Genomic DNA, 17,724 nt, shown 5'->3' on the forward strand with positions numbered 1-17,724 from the left:
CCTTCATAGAATCATAGAGTTGGAAGAGACCACAAGGGCCATCCAGTCCAACCCCCTGCCAAGCAGGAAACACCATCAAAGCATTCCTGACAGATGCCTGTCAAGCCTCCGCTTAAAGACCTCCAAAGAAGGAGACTCCACCACACTCCTTGGCAGCAAATTCCACTGCCGAACAGCTCTCACTGTCAGGAAGTTCTTCCTAATGTTTAGGTGGAATCTTCTTTCTTGTAGTTTGAATCCATTGCCCCGTGTCCGCTTCTCTGGAGCAGCAGAAAACAACCTTTCACCCTCCTCTATATGACATCCTTTTATATATTTGAACATGGCTATCATATCACCCATATTCTGGATTGTTCTATTGGCAATCTTCTATCTGCAGAGGAGCCCCCTGCAGGACACAAGTGAAATGAAGCCGCTCAGGGGTGGGCAATAGGTAGATGGGTAAGGATGCTTTGAGAGGCGTGTGAGAAGGGGGAAAATATATATATATGCCACCACAGCAGCTAGAATATTACTAGCACAGAAGTGGAAATCGACGGACTTGTCAACGGTTGAAGAATGGAGAATGAAATTGCTGGAATATTCAGAATTAGCGAAGCTGACTGGGAGAATAAGAAACCAGAGAGACCAGAATTTCCAATTAGAATGGAGTAAATTTTTAGAATATTTAAAAAGTGTAAAAATTTGTAAAACACTGACAGGTGTGATGAAATACTTGCAATATAACAGAAAGAATAATGATAGATAGTGGCATTATTGTAATGTAAATAAAATGTGGAGAAAGTTAAGAGAAAGCGGATGAATGAAGGAATCTAGAAAACTAAAGTAGAGAAGGAGGGAAGTCAGGAAACTCGGCGGAGTTTATGTTATAATTTAAAGATTATGTTTGGTAAATGTGTACTCATTTTGTTTTGTTATCTGAAAATAAAAACATACTTGCAAAAAAAAGAGAGAAGGGGGAAATATAAAAGAACTGCTTAGAACATCCAGATTAGCAGATTCTGCCTAAAATTGGGAGGCTCAGTCGCAGTATCTCCAAAGCAAGTATGTGGAAAGCCGAGCTACAAAGCTCCTTTCTGTGAAGGCAAATGCTGCAGCAAGGAATTTAGCAAATTGCAAAATAAAAATAAAAATGGGTCAGATATCGGTAGAAAAACAATGCCAGTAATTCCCAGCTGATTGTACCAAGCTGTGCACCCACCTGCTAGCTTGCTTTGTGGGGGAAATGATCTCACCTAAGCCAGCACAAATTGACGATGGCCAAATGATATTCTCATTTAGATCTGAATGTTCTCAAAGGGGGTGATAACCAGAACCCGGGAGGTCTTTTATTACATTTACACCCTGAGGCTGTTATATTTTCATACATACGAAAAATGTGTTGCATATTGAGCTGCACCATGAATTGGATGACTATAGAGGTAATAATTGTTTTATTGTTATTGAATGCAATTAACGTTTTGAATGCAACATTAATTATCCCTGGGTGCAGTTCTGCCTTTAGCCAGCAGAGGGTGCTTTTAGCATTGGACAAAGGGCAGCACAGATTGTAAGAGTTTCTGAGGCTTGGATGCTTAGGGCTCACGGATTTTTGAAACGTTTCAAAAGCTAGTAAAGTTCGTGTGACTTGAAGCGACAGCAGGGGAAAGAAATTACGTACACCTCGGGCAAGGAAACCTCTCTCACCCTCCCTTCGACGACCTTTGAAATAGGAAAAGGGCAGACTAAAAGAAGTACTTATTCACACATCACAAAACGAATTCATTCAATTAACTGAATCGCCACAAGATGACCAGTAGCTCAGACAGCTGTAAAAAGGAATAGGTGCATTTTTGAAAGGCATGTTATGTTGATCAGTAGCTCGTAGCTGTGATGGCTTAAGTCAGACATGTCCAAAGTCCGTTTCGGGGGGGGGGGGCTAATTTAGCCCGCTGGATTTAATTCGGCCCCTGTGGCAACAACTTTGGGAGTAAACTTGTAAAGAAAGCTTTGGTGGGCCCTCATGCATGTTCACTTCATCAAATCTGGCCCTCTCTTTAAAAAGTTTGGACACCCCTGGTTAAGCAGAGTTGCAGTACACATCTGAATATTAGGGGTGTTTGATTCATAGAATTTTAGAGTTGGAAGGGACCCCGAGGATCATCTACAATACAGGAATATGTAGCTGTCCCATACAGGGATTGAACCTGCAACCTTGGCATTATCAGCACTAGGCTCTAACCAACTGAGCTATCCAGTGCTCCTCTTGTTTAAAGGCTTCCAGGGGCAACTAATTGGCATGTGGCCATCCAGAGGGTTTCTTTAGGGTAAATGCAGCCCTCAAGCAAAAAAAAAGAAAAAGAAAGACTCCTTGCAATAGATAATTCTGGGAAGTGGCTGTTTTTGAAGGTCTCCTGTAGCTTCTCGATGGGAAGACTAATACTGTGTTCTGTCACTAGGTGTCACTGTTTGCAGTTTGTCTCCTATTGGAAGAGCAGAGGTCTAAGCATAAAGCTGTCCATTCCTCACGTACATGATTTGAGCACTGTCATGGCAGTGGATAAAACCCATGAACTATTACATGCAGAAAAATAAATGGGTGGTGTATGTTCAATCTACAAAGAAAATTGTATGCAAATTAAACAAAATATTCAGTTTGTTTATTAATAATAAGTAATACCAGCAATGAACCATCATCTTCCCTTTTTATTGTTTTACTGGAATCTGCTTAGTGGGTGCCTGGAACTCCCATGTGACAATACCATTTAATGCGTTTGGACATTTCGGTTACCAAAAACTGAATAAAATAAAGTGGAGTGGGGTTTTCCCACGGGGACTAGAGTACAGGAATTAGCATGTGGGCGCAGCAGTAGAAAACAGAAATGTGTGTTCGTATGTGAAATCCCTCTGTGCATTGCAGAAATGTCATTATTTTGGCCGCAGCAACCCACTTTCTCTCTTCCCTTTAGTGAGCCTTTTCTTAAGTAAACATGTTGCAGACTGCATTCCTTTGGTGTGTGTGTTTTTGATATTTCCTGCAACTTCCAAATACAACTCAAAAACAAAACACTGCTCCCGCTCCCACCCCAAGTAGGCTGTGGACTCAGCAGAAAGAGGAGGTTTTTATCTCCACTCATTCTACAATGCAGGGTATTTCCTGTACTTCCCTAGATCTCCCCCACTCCATCACAACTGTCTAGACGCTTCTCCAAACTACCATTAACCCTGAGTCCCGTCGTCGTGTTAAAAATAGCGGATGTATAAGCATGAAGCTTGCGGTGACGGGAAAATGGTAGGTTGCGCTTCAGTCCCCACAAGCCAGCTATTTTGAGGAAAGAAACATTTAATTTGCCAAAAAAAAGGACTTGAGGAAATCTTGAAACCCTCGTTGACACCGAGGTTGCAAAATGAGATATTTCAAAATGAGAGCGATTAGGATTGTGGAATATAGTTGTTGTTGTTGTTTAGTCGTGTCGGACTCTTCGTGACTCCATGGACCAGAGCATTCCAGGTACTCCTGTCTTCCACTGCCTCCCGCACTTTGGTCAGACTCATGTTGGCAGCTTCGAGAACACTGTCCAACCATCTTGTCCTCTGTCGTCCCCTTCTCCTTGTGCCCTCCATCTTTCCCAACATCAGGGTCTTTTCCAGGGAGTCTTCTCTTCTCATGAGGTGGCCAAAGTACTGGAGCCTCAACTTCAGGATCTGTCCTTCTAGTGAGCACTCAGGGCTTGATTTCTTTAAGAATGGATAGGTTTGATCTTCTTGCAGTCCATGGGACTCTCAAGAGTCTCCTCCAGCACCATAATTCAAAAGCATCAATTCTTCAGCGATCAGACTTCTTTATGGTCCAATATACTCTGGATTAAATCACATCTGCACCAAAAATCTTGATTCAGTTGATACTTTTTAGGGTGGGGCAATGCATCTTAGGCATTGGTTTGGATGACGATCCAAACACACACACACACACACACACACACACACACACACACTCCAACTCCCAAGAGTGCACTTCACATCTGACGCAATGCACATGCGTTTTGTACAAGTGCGGAAATATCACATATAACACAGCCCCAACTCTGACTTAAGGGTTGCAGAATGTGAAATGCAGTTGGCAAATGCCGATAGGTTACCTTTGAAGCTGCAGAGCTTCTATCCTAAGTTCTCTTCTGTTAACAGGACAGGAATTACGGCTTCCAATCTCTGCTTTTTCACTCTGTAGCCCCCACAAAAGAGTTGCGGACTGCTGACGGATGGGGAAATTGACAGAAATCCTTCCCCTCTTGCATGAATAAAAGAGCCAGTAAAACTTGTATTTAAAACAAGTTATTTTAGGGAGGAAATCCCAGAGAGAATTGTTAGATGTTTAAAAATAACCAAAATTATTATTAATAATAATAATAATAATAATAATAATAATAATAATAATGCATGTTTTTAGTGTTTCACACATTTGGGGACAGATCTAGCTCTTCAAACATTTCTTTGCAAGTGTGAAAGCAACCATCTTATTTCTTCAACAGTAATAAACAAGGGTTTTGTTTTTTTAAAAAATGCAGAAGAGCAACTTTAGAGATTTTCAGCTTATCTAAAACTGAAATGTTTGGACTGATATGTAAGAACCTGAGAAGACCCTTGGCGGATCATCAGTGTGGTGTAGTGGTTAAGAGTGGTAGACTCGTAATCTGGGAAACCGGGTTTGCATCTCCACTCTTCCACATGCAGCTGCTGGGTGACCCTGGGCTAGTCACACTTCTCTGAAGTCTCTCAGCCCCACTCACCTCACAGAGTGTTTGTTGTGGGGGAGGAAGGGAAAGGAGAATGTTAACCACTTTGAGACTCCTTCGGGTAGTGAAAAGCGGGATATCAAATCCAAACTCTTCTTCTTCTTCTTCATCATCATCATCATGTCAATGGTCTATCTAGTCCAGCATCCTGTTCTCACAGTGGCCAACCACATTCCCATGGATATTGTGAGTGGGGAGGAATGACTTAAATAAAAGTCTGAAGAATGGAGAGACACAGTACATTTAAGTTGTCCCCATAGCTAGGTGAGCAGAGAGGGTGGGGAGAACAGAGAGAGATAAAAGGGACGTGGGTCAAGCCAGGGCAAGATTGAGTCAAACAAAGACAGGGGGAACAAAATACAACATTCATAATTTCTGAACATTTTATTTATAATTCAGTGTCAAAAAAAGTTTACAAAATTTTTTTTTTTACATCGCTGCTTGTTCCAAGCAGTTGTAAAAATCAAAAACGGCTGAACATGCAAGAAAAGAATGTGCGACATTTATATGAAAAGATTTTCAAGCACCCCATTATACTTAACACAAAAGGGTTTCAAATACACAATAAGGTATGCTTTTCAACCTCTGAACCACCCTATTGAGCTACATCAAAGTAAACCTCCTTTAAACAAGTAAGTTTCTTCTTTTAGACAAATATAGGCAGCTATGTATTATTAATGGCAATAATAAAAAAATGATTCTTTTTTTCTTTTTAAAGAAAATTCTTTCTTGAGCTGGCCTATTGGCATGATGTAGAGTGAAATATAACTTTTTCTGTCAAGACAGTATATGAGAGAGAAAAGGGCAGAAGGAGCCGGAGGGCCAAACGGATGCCTCTCCCTCCCCCCCAGAGTTTCCAAACAATGCACGATTCTGAATGAATGGAACAATTCTCATTTCTATAAGGCAACGACGGAGAGCTGTTACCCCTCCCCCCCACTTTACAGAGGCTGCAGCTGAACTCCGCTGATGCCAACATGCATTGTTGTGGCATCTTTGGTGCAGCGCAAGGATGGGCAACCTGTGGTCCTTCACGAGATTTTGGATCATCCTCGACATGCTGGAGGACAACAGGTTCCCCATCTCTGGTGTACAGCCACAAATCCCAGCCAAAGTACTCTGGAGAAGATCTGCTGGTAACCAACAGGGTCATTCTGGAGTAAAGGGTTCTGAGGGCTTTCCCCCCCAATGTGGCACATGCTACTAATCCCAGACACCAGTGTGGTGTAGGTGGTTAAGAGCGGTAGACTTGTAATCTGGTGAACCGGGTTCATGTCTCCACTCCTCCACATGCAGCTGCTGGGTGACCTTGGGGTAGTCACACTTCTTTGAAGTCTCTCAGCCCCACTCACCTCACAGAGTGTTTGTTGTGGGGAGGAAAGGAAAGGAGAATGTTAGCCGCTTTGAGACTCCTTCGGGAAGTGATAAAGCGGGATATCAAATCCAAACACCCAAAAGCAAAGATACATTGAACATGAGGATGGAGGACCCAGGATGTAGGAATGCTACAAGGGTCTTATGGCTGTATCTTCAGGTTGCTCTTCTCCGTCCTTTCAGGGAGGGAGAAATCTATCCATTTTGGTTCTCCCAAGTTTTCTTTCTTTTTTATTTTTTTAAAAGCCTCAAATTCAGTTCTCCACCCTTCCACAACATTTTGCAGTTCTTTTTTTTAAAAACCTCATGAAAATTCACCAGCATTTCCACGCTAATTTCTCCTGTTAGCTAGGGATGATAATGTACACATTTCCCTCCCCGCCCCCTAATCAATTTCCTCTTACAAAATGTATTTTCGCACAGATCGCTTGGCTGGAGAACCACACCGCAAAATTTCAGAAAAGTGCGAATTTCAAAAGATGGCTTTGTTCCGGTACACGTATGGCTTCAAAATATCTGCTAATGGGGCAAATTTGCCTTTAAATGCAAACCCCGGATCGAACTGCTCCCCAATTCCTGGCTGCGGTTAAGGGTGGGGAATGCAAATAAGCCGTGTGATACAAGTGGGCAGGAATGGAGAGGACTCCTAACACGTGATGAGCCTTCCAGGTCAGAGATGAGAAGTAGAATATGTCTGGAACAGGGAGAGAATTCTGTTGGGAGAAATTTGTATCTGTATCTGAGATTGTCATTCTATTTGCTGCATGTTCTACAGAAGGGAAGCCTATGGTTTTATCCTCTCATCAAAGAGAACAAACCCTACCCATTGATTCCAATAAGAAGAAAAGCCGGTTAAGGGCCAGCGAACACACCTCACTGTCCCAAGGTCATGTCAGGAGAATGACCCATGGCACCCCTCCTCTAATCCGCCTCTGCCTTTTTGTCCTCTCCACCACCACAGCTCCAATTTGGGGGGAGGGGAAGCAACAGCACAGGCATAGGCAAACTCGGCCCTCCAGATGTTTTGAGACTACAACTCCCATCATCCCTGACCACTGGTCCTGTTAGCTAGGGGTGATGGGACTTGTAGTCCCGAAACATCTGGAGGGCCGAGTTTGCCTGTGCCTGAAATAGCACCAGTACTTTCCACGGTAGATGGGAGGACCCCCCCTCTATCGAGAGCAGATTTCCTTCTCTGCCATATTGTATGGCCCTCGGGACACTCCGAGGAACCATAGGATTCTGCACCCAGGTTCGTTAACCCTGAAATCAATGGGCCTTAAGCTCATCAGGATCAAGCCCATTGCCTTCAAGAGGTTTTCCCTACACTACACCACATTTTGCAGCAGTACTCCTCCAAGTGTACATTCCCAGAGTTAAGACGTTACAGATAGAGATTGTTCAATGGGTGAAAATCCAGCAATCGTATGCTCGTTGGACATAAAATCTGTACGAAAGACTCAGTTCTGACGATGGAATGAGAAGGGTGCATTTTCCAGACACATCAGCATCTGAGAGCTAAAGGAGCTTTGTCACTTCCAGTTGGAAAACGTCTTTACGACTGCAGTTACATTTTTAAAAAAGGGTTCAGAAAACAACCTTGGCAGTATTTTGCCATAGGCCAAACTCCAGAATGCTAAACAATTTTTCTAAAACGGGGGTGGAGGGGGAAAGAGCTAATCTCATCTGCAAAAAAAAAAAAAAAAGAGGAGTGTGACTTTAAAAGTCATAAAGGCATCACATTCACAGCAAGTCATTGTTTTCGCCAACAAGTCAGCTAGCGAGAGGAGTGGTTTCAATTAAATATATGGGTTTATGGCAAGATGCAAGAAGGGTCGTTAAAATGAGCCTTGCAACAGGTTGCACGGAAATCTCTGCCAACACCTCCCCCTCCCATACAGCAAGTGGATGGTTTCAAGCCCAGGAACATCTCATCAGTTTTACGAGAGACTTAACTGCACTTGGAGAGATCCTGGTTTGTTTCAGCTTAAGCCATACAGAGTCAACTCATTTTGCCTCCTTACCAGATTTATCTAACTGTTGGGGTGCACTCAAGGAGGAGTTTGGTGTCTGAAGTTGTACAGTACTGCATACCCACAGGTATCCATCCTACAGGTGGCCCAGCATCATGCAGATGAAGAGTCCATACTTGCCAACCAAACTGCTCCCAAAACGACCTGTGTTGCCCCTGAGGGGTCTTGGTCACCTGCACCATATTGCCAAGTGGTAAGGAGGATTCTGTCGTACGACGAGTGCCCACATGCCGTAGAACCCATTATAAAGAGACTTATTTCCAGGGCACGTATTCAGGTAGAAAATGCATGTTTTTCGACACATGAAAGTGATTCTGATTCATCCAATAGCTAAACAATAATATATACAAGGTGCGTACAAAACTCCCCCAAACAACGGGTGGAATAAGTGCTTCTCTAGTATAAAATACACACATTTTGTAAAAATAAAAAAAGTCCTATCCTCATATAAACCAGGGGAATTCGTTTGCCAGAGGCTAGTTTGGATGTAGGAAATGCTCGACAGGTCCAGAAATGTTACCCTACCATTTCTATTTTAGTTTTAATGGGTTTCATAATAAAAAGGAATCGGCACACACATGTAAACAATCCCTTTAGTGGTCGCTGGCACCCATTGATACTGGTAGGGCAGAAGGCAGGGAGGCTAACAGTAGGTGGCGCCAGAGCGCATGACATAACTCATTTCTAGGTTTGCCCCCATCCTCCCTGCTACCAAATTCTATCGTGGCAATGCTGAGACCACGGAGGAGGAAGCTGATAGCCAGTGGATGCAAGTAAGAAAGGAGATGGCATTGGCTGAGGGAAGACAAGATGTTGGTGGGACAACATCCCGTTCACCCTAAGTGACCACTGAATCTCCCCCCCCTTTCATTCACGCATCGCCTAAACACCAAAAGCCACATTCTGCTTACACTCAGACCCATCCTCTACTCTCCTAAACTATATAGGCTGCTAAATTCAGTTCCTGAATGACCCAACCACATGGCAAACGTATCAGTTCCATAACAACTTATACCAACTCCTCACGTCAACCACCACCCACACCTCTGCTCTCACTTCCCTGTTCCAACCTCACTTCATTTCCACATCTTCCTAGCTCCAGCAATGCCCCTAAACAACCCTTAGCGTTGTTAAAAACCTGTGCTTCTATATTAAATCTTAGCCAAAAAAAGGTATTTTATGCATGTACCCTGACTGTACCTTAGTTTGGTTTACTACTTTGAATAATACCAATAAAATGATCGTGATTATTTAAAATCTTTTAAAACCGTGTGTGAGGAATTTCTCCCATGTTTCAGCACCAAACTTGAGACAGTATATAGGAGAAGCAGCTCCAAAGGAGAAATGTTTTCACACGACACGGGGCAACTTTTGCCATGTTGGTTCTTTGGATAATGTAACTCAGAGGTTGGCAACCTCCGGCCCATGGGCAGGATGCAGCCCATGAAGGCTGTTTTACCAGCCCACGAGACGCCTGCTAACCAAGCTGCCTGCTCAGCAAGCCCCCCCCCCCCCGTGCGCTGCGCTAAACCGGCGTGGCAACTTGCCGAGTGGCGCTGGGAATTGCGTCTGCTCATGTGCAGATACTGGGAATTGCGTCAGTGCATGTCCAGACGCCGAAATCGCTTCTGCGCAGGTGCAATTTCTGGCACCATGGACATGCGCAGAAGTGATTTCCGGTGCCACGGACATGCGCAGACACGATTTCCAGCATTGCGCTGCGCATGTTCGGCCCACGGACGCTCTCCATAGGCTTGATCCGGCCCATGGCCGGATAACCTTGCCGACGCCTGATGTAACTAGTTTGAGCGCAGCTGCCAACTCCCAAGAGGCTGCGATCTACTCACAGAGTTAAAAACTGTCAGTGATCTATCCCCTTTTTGGGGGTTCAGGTCCAAGTTGTTGAGCTTTTTCAGGGAGGAGGTAAAATGTTGAGCTTTTTTTTTAGGGTAGCCACAGTTCAGTTTCTTTGGGAGGAGCCAATGATCTGCCAGTGATCTACCACAGATGTCCAGTGATCTACTGGTAGAGTGCGATCTACCTGTTGGACATGCCTGCTTTAGACCATGTGTGGTACCAACATAGGCTAAGCACAGATACATGTGCCTCATGGGGGCCTGTGGTCTTATTCAAGCAAAAGGTAATAGCTAATCTACCGTTCTCTAGGCCACACACTTCTCAGAATCCAACATCAACACTTATTAGGGGGACAGAGGCGAGTACACCACCTTTGGTGGAGTTTTAGTGTTTCCCCTGCAATTAATTTAATACTGGGCCGGTTCTGCAAGGAAGGAGAAGGGCAGTGGTAAGGGCATTCCACTTTGCAAACAGAAAGCCTCGGGTTTAATCCCATCCCAGCGGGATCTATAGTTGGAGAGCAGGTGATGTGGAAGTTGTAAAATTGTTCTGGGGTGGGGTGTGGGAAGGAGGAGGTGGGTTCATGTCACAGGCACCGGCCAAAGAGTGCCTCCCCACAGGTGGATCTTCCACATTCAAGCTCCACAGAGCTTAAAGCCTACATAGCAGAGTGTATTGCACATTAGAGCTTGCCCGAGAACAGACAAGCGACGTCTCTTTGCAAAAAGCAAGGCTGGCTACACCACTTTCAGAGCACAGTGTTATCTGTACGTACTCAAAAGTCAACCAGTGCCAGAGGCGACATTGCAGCTCCTTTGCTCCTCGCTGGTCATTCTGCTGCTCCATCACGCCAAGAGCTGAGCCATGGTTTGCTTGAGCATGTTGCCTGAACCCGGGGGCTTGTGGTACAGCTCTTCCACACAACCCGTAAGCTGTAAACCACAGGGCAGACCTTAGGGTACAGCTTGTGGTTAGTCTGGACCAACCACAGGCAAACTCGGTGCTCCAGATGTTTTGGGACTACAAGTCCCATCATCCCTGACCACTGGGTCCTGTTAGCTAGGGATGATGGGAGTTGTAGTCCCAAAACATCTGGAGGGCCTAGTTTGCCTATGCCTGGTCTGGACAGAGCTTAGCCATAAGACTAGGTTTGGAAGACATGCTAATCCAAACTATGGTTTAGTTCAGCACAGCAGCTGAACGACTCCAGAGGAGCAGTGCAGCTGCAATCTCCTCTCCCACGCCCATGCATTCATGCTAAGCCAGTTTGGGCTCAGTGTGACATGTGAACTTGGGCACTGTATTGGAGAGAGATTGAGAGCAACAGCAGGCCTCTAGAAAATACGCAGGGACAATGTGATGTGGCACACCAGCTGGAATCTCCATCATTAGCTCTTCTTCGCGTTTGTTGTTTTACCAGCAACCACAACAAGCCCACTGTTCTGCTAGAGCCTTTCCAAATTTCTGAGAACCAGGCTTTTCGAACAAAAGAACAAGCAGACTCTTAAGCGGTAACAAAAAGGAAGTTAAGTCTACTTTTGCTATCAACCTCCCTCCTTTAAATCTCTATAAAGTACAAACACTTCACATTGCATATCGGGTTGGCTGCAAAGCTTTTCAGAGGTAGAAAATGGTGTGGCGTGTACATTTTACATTGATTTTTATTTTATCTTGAAGGATAAAGGGCTATGCCCTCGTAAGCTACCGATTCTAAAAATGTCTTCGGTATAAATATCTATTGTAAACAAAACCCAGAGTGGGAAGTAGTTCAACAGCTTTAGCCTAATCATGGTGTTTAATTTCTCTAGGCTTTGAAACCAAAGAGACATTTCAAACGGATGCAAAAAACAAAACAAATCTGAATTTCCTAAGCAGAATAAGGATTCTCCCCAGTTGCTTGCACTCAAATTCTTACAAAGAATCATATTTACAGTGTTTACACATTTATCAGTTCAGTTAGAAGGCCATATTCTCAAAAAGAGTTCAATGCCACTGAATAATGACTCCCTTTGCTTCCTAAAATCCTCTTGTCCTCTTGACTCAGGAACTCCCAAAGCCGTAATATTTACACACCATATATAGGTTGAGCGGGCCTGCTCAGCAGTATACAGTGTCCCATCAGAATAGCAAAATATTTACACGGTGAAATTACTTGGGGATTCAAAATCTGAACAAGTTGATGAAGTCCTGGGGTGAAAGAGAAGTCAAGCAGCCCTCTGGGTTGTTAGCTGTGCATGGATGATCAGTGCCCTGAAAAGGAAGAAAATCTGGATGTATAGAGATGTCACCAATGCAGATGGCATATCTGTAGGTAGCTTAGCGACAATAAAACAGCTTACTTGCAGCAAGGGGGGTTTTGCTGCTGCTGCTGCTGCTGCTAGAGGCACAAGCTGCAAGCTCAGCCAAGTCACTCATGCCGTCAACATAGTACAAGCGGCAGTTGGCCCACATGCATCAGAGATGGGGTACTTGGAGCCTCTGGGCTACAACTAAGACCCTCATACCTACGGGACAGCCTCTCCTGGTACGCCTCGCAGAGGACCTTAAGGTCCATAAATAACAACACTTTGGAGGCCCCGAGCCTCAAGGAGGTTAGATTGGTTCATGAAAGCAATCGACATCTTGCGGACTAGGCAAACAAACCAGAGGAGTCACCTAACCAGCCCCTGTGCAAGGACTTATGCTCATGTAATGGGGCTCTTGCACCTCCATGAAATTGGCTCTGGTGGAAGTCAGGAGAACCTTCAGAACAATGCATGGAGGAGGAGAGGGGAGATAGTGTCATCTAGCGAGCAGAACAGCTGGGAGAGTGCAGCACTGAATTCCACCCCGAGTCCAAGAGATCAAGCTTTAAGACCCTTCAAGCGAGATGCTGCAATTGCAGTCCATGCAACATATCCTCTGCCCCAAGTTGAAACCTCCAGCCATCAGAGGGTTTGGGACTGGCCACCTACCTTCCAAGACAAGATATGGCAGTGTCTACAGAGCTGCAAAGAATCGCCGTACTGCTCCTTCCTTGGGTAGCACCTCACAAGCTTGAAATACATCTTCTTCCAATCCAAATGCCCCTTCTCCGACATAATTAGCCGTTTACGAATCTGAAATGTAAAAGTCCCACAATGGGAATCAGAGGCCTGGGAAATTTGTCCAAGGACTGGCTAGTTTAGGGCAGCTGCCACAGCTCAGTCAGAGAGCCTCTGGTCTGCATGCGGAAAGTCCCAGGTTCAAATCCTTGGCATCTCCAGATTTGGCCAGGCGGAGACCCTGAATGAAGCCCCAAAGAGCTGTTGGCAATCATCATAGGCAGTACGGAGCTGGGTGGGTCCCAATGATCTGACTCTGTATATGGCAGCTTCCTATTCTCCTATGAGCCACACAACAGTGAAACGAGGATCAGGCAAATCTAAGACAACCCCCCCCCCCCCGAGAGAATATACGCCACAACCAAGCAAATTAAACACCCAAGTGTGGCCTAAGTAGGAGACAGGAATAGTAGCAAAATTTACATAAATTCAGATCGATAAAACTAGGACTGCTGCCTGCTCAATACTGAGAATTGTTCAACATAGGAGATAAACTAGGATCTAAAGCAGATCCTACACAGGAGGAAGGAAATTCAGGAGTTTTCCATGGTGAGTTCTGCAGCAAGCTGCTTTTTCAAATGAGGGGGGGGGGACTTGTCTCTTTGGTGGCGGAAAATGCAGATATCTTGTTTCTTTGGTTCCCCACCGTAGGACTTAAGAATGTTACAGGCATGCTCTCAGGAATTTTGCAGAAAACTGGCAAGAACCTTCAAGACCCAAGACTAGTCTGGGCAGTATGGATGGACTAATCTGTCAAGTTTGGTCGCTCATATTTCCAGTCTTAAATTTAGTTATTCACACCAAAGTTTACGTGTGTGTGTGTGTGTGTGTGTGTGTGTGTTTTAAAGTCCTCCTGAAAATCCATCAGCGTGTAAGTGCTAATTTCACCTAACACACACACACTTTTATCTGCAATTTTGACTCATTTACACTTTTTTTTTTTTGCAAAGCAGTTTTTACTAACACAATGCAAGTCTGCAGGTTACTGCCACTAACACACTCATTTCTGCGAACATTTGTTTGGTTGAAGAGCTGCACAGCAAAATTCAGAACAGTGTGATTTTTTTTTTTTAAGTTGGTTGTGGTCTGGTTCGTGTATTGTTTGAGAAACTGAGTGTTACATAGGTTCGCCTTTAAATGTCTACTTTCTCCTGCTTCACGACCGGGCAGTAAAGCTAAACAAAACCCTGGGGTCTTATTTTCAGTATTTCTGCTGCTTCTGTGATCATCACTTTCCCCACAGTTTCAAGATTACAGCAGCCTATTATTATTACCTATTTTTGTTGTTGAAAGTATAAAACAAATTCCAGCTACAACGATTGTTAACTCCAGGACAAGGCCCTGTTTCGTTTATTCTTCTTCAGCTATCGTTTCTTAGTTTTATGGTAAAACACACTCGGTACACTTTGACCATAAAACTAAGAAACAATAGCTGAAGAAGAATAAACGAAACAGGGCCTTGTCCTGGAGTTCACAATCGTTGTAACTGGAATTTGTTTTATACTTTCAACAACAAAAATAGAGAAAACCATTGTTTATTGCCGTCCTGGCCTGAGTCCTTGCAACCTTTCTACTTTATTTCCTGTATTCTCCAAGGACTCCAATTTTCCAATTATCATTATTACCTGTCTGTCTGTGAAATGGTAGTGGCAAAGCTTTTTCCACAGCAGCCGGTCCTCACTGAGCACCTGAAGACTTGGAGCTACTTGCCCAAGGCTCACCAGGTCTCTCCCGTCTGTCAGGCGCTGCATGATGTTCAGTTGCAAACACAAGGGCAGGTCTGTAAAAGTCAAGCCCTTAAAGGCAGGCTGGGAAGGGAAAAGACAGAGCGTGAAAAGAGCTTCGTGAAAGAGCAAAGAAGCAACATTTCCGGCAACAAACAAGGCAGGATACTCCACTCACCCTGGTGATTTGGATATTGTTCAGCTGCTGCTGCCAGTGAAGAATCGTCTCCATCCTATGGACCCACATGTTGATGTTGCCAACCAGGACAGACTTGCCAACGCTTTGCACCAATGTGCACAGAGACAGATACAAAGTCTGCAGCAATTCCTTGATTAGCCTGATATTCTGCTGATCCTCCAAGACTTTTTGAATAGGAAAAGAAAAGAGAAGGAGTGAAATTAGACACAAAGACGACGAAAAATGCTAAAGAAGCACGCATTCTATTCTTAGCAGTGAGACCATGTTTGCTTATTGCAGGGGTAGGCAACCTAAGGCCCATGGGCCAGAAGCGGCCCACGAAGGCCGTTTAACCAGCTCATGAGCCACCCCTGAACCGAGCCGCCTGCTTGGCGAGTCCCCGCGCGCTGCACTAAACCAGCGCAGCATGGCACGGGGACTCTCTTCCACGGCTCTGGAAATTGCTTCTGTGCATGCCCAGATGCTAAAAATATTTCAGATCCTTCTCTGACATTTTGCTTTCCCCAGTTGCCAACCAGGCATCCCGAGATCTCCACATGGTCGCAAACTGGACCCACGCCAGTTGCAAAACACGCCTGGCTCCCGGCTAATTTCTAACACTGCCAAGTGGCGATTTGAACCGTGGTGTCCCAGGTCATCATCCAACACTCTGGCACTGGGGAAATGCACTGAGAAGTGTGGGATGGATAAGGGAAGACATAAGCATAGCAGGAACAAACCAGGACGAATGTTCGTCATAGAATGGCCTCTATTTAAAGAAAATCAAATGTTCAACAAACAGCTCATCTGGAGGAACCCACAGCCTATTGCTTGCGAAGTTGATAACCTTAGGTTTGCAACCCCCAGCCGCCTGTTGCCTTTACCTTTCTGCACTACTTTTTCCAAGATGTTCATAAAGTTTTTCTGGGCAATTCCGCTCAGTGATGTTAGCTGAGACTTTGCTATCAGCTCCAACAGCTGTGGATAAAAATAAAGACATTCAGCCTTAAAGAGCACAAAGGCACTTTTCTAATCTTAGCTTCCTGGTCATGTGATGCACAGTAAAACAGTTCAGATGGTTGTTGTTGCTTGACTCTCTCTCACACACACACTTTTGGAGGGAGGGAGGGTGGGAACGGATAGACAAGAGAGCCAGAAAGGAAAGACAAATGCAGGAGCTTAAGCGATAGCAATCTTTCCACCTCTTCTCGTTGGCTTAATTACTAAGCCAAGTCATTAAAACTGACAGCAGAGGAGAAAAACAGATTGTGGTCATCTAAGCTGCTTTGCTGAACATGGGAGCACCTTAACCACAAAGAGCGATGTGGGCAATTGAATGCTTTTGCTACAGCAAGCAACTATATTTTGAGGTTCAGCTGCAGCCTCTAAGGGCAGCTACATTAAAAAAAACACCATGGGGGACATACTCGTTTCCGAAACATCCTTTGATATTTGCTATAGCACTAAACTGAGTGCTCACTAGAAGGACAGATCCTGAAGTTGAGGCTCCAGTACTTTGCCCACCTCATGAGAAGAGAAGAATCCCTAGAAAAGACCCTGATGTTGGGAAAGATGGAGGGCACAAGGAGAAGGGGACGACAGAGGATGAGATGGTTGGACAGTGTTCTCGAAGCTACTAACATGAGTTTGGCCAAACTGCGAGAGGCAGTGAAAGATAGGCGTGCCTGGCGTGCTCTGGTCCATGGGGTCACGAAGAGTCGGACACGACTGAACGACTGAACAACAACATAGCACTAAACGTAACTTCATGCAGACCAGGGTCCCTGCCCCCGGGAGCTTGCCATCTGAATTTCATAGTAGGAAATGCAACAGGATGAGAGGCAGGAGTGACAAGTGCAGCAGTGGATTGCTATGAGCAAATGCGGTGACATAATACGTAAACTCAGTTGGAGGACTAAGGGGGTAGTCAGACTTCCAAGGCAATGGAAGATACTGGTCCCGATTCAGCAGGGCAAGCACACATTGCCAGCACAGATCAGATGCAGATATGCTGCTGGTGTCTGCCATCCCCATTCAGGTCTGCACAACATAGATGGCGATAGGTCCTCTCATTTGTCTTGTGACACAGGGAATGTGCAATAATGTGTGTATTGGCCCAAACTGCATTAAAAAGTGTGCCCATTGGGAGAAATCCACATCATTAACAACAACATTTATACTCCACCTTTTAATAGAATTTCAGGGTGGTGTACAACATTCAAAACATATTTTATGGAACATAATAACAAAAACATAAAACAAAGCATAGTAATAGACAGCAATATGATAAAATAATCAAAATAACAGCCCCTCCCAACACCTTTAACAGGCCATAGGTTATTCAATGGCTAAAGACCTAGGTAGAGAAATGTTTTTGCCTGGCACCTAAATACATGTAACGATGGCACCAGGCGGGCCTCTCTGGGGAGACCATTCCACTGATGGGGAGCCACCACAGAAAAGGCCCATTCTCATGTTGCCACCCTCTGAACCCCTCGGGGAGGGGCCTCGGATGAGAAGAGCAGGGTCTGGGTCAGTTTGTATAGAGAGAGGCAGTCCTTAAGGTATTGAGATCTTGAGCCGTGTAAAGCACTAAAAATGCTGGTGAATTTCCACAAGTACTTTTTAAAGAAAAAACAAAAAAACTTGCAAACTGATTTGGAAGTGTGGAGATAGGAACCTACGATTAGAAAAATGAGAAAC

General features: G+C 44.7%; 1 protein-coding gene across 1 annotated transcript in view; it reads right to left on the bottom strand.

Moving 5' to 3' along the window:
- Positions 1-11,799: 11,799 nt before the first annotated feature.
- Positions 11,800-17,724, bottom strand: part of FBXO32 (F-box protein 32) — a 30,540-nt gene continuing 24,615 nt past the window's right edge. The window contains exons 5-9 of the mRNA XM_033155813.1: positions 15,906-15,999; positions 15,022-15,206; positions 14,745-14,927; positions 12,991-13,134; positions 11,800-12,286 (exon numbers count right to left, since the gene is read on the bottom strand). Of these exons, the coding sequence (XP_033011704.1) occupies positions 12,197-12,286; positions 12,991-13,134; positions 14,745-14,927; positions 15,022-15,206; positions 15,906-15,999 (696 nt within the window). The 3' untranslated portion in view covers positions 11,800-12,196. The remainder of the gene's footprint in view (positions 12,287-12,990; positions 13,135-14,744; positions 14,928-15,021; positions 15,207-15,905; positions 16,000-17,724) is intronic.

The sequence above is a fragment of the Lacerta agilis genome, chromosome 7 (genome assembly GCF_009819535.1).
Source record: "Lacerta agilis isolate rLacAgi1 chromosome 7, rLacAgi1.pri, whole genome shotgun sequence".
Lineage (NCBI taxonomy): Eukaryota > Metazoa > Chordata > Lepidosauria > Squamata > Lacertidae > Lacerta > Lacerta agilis.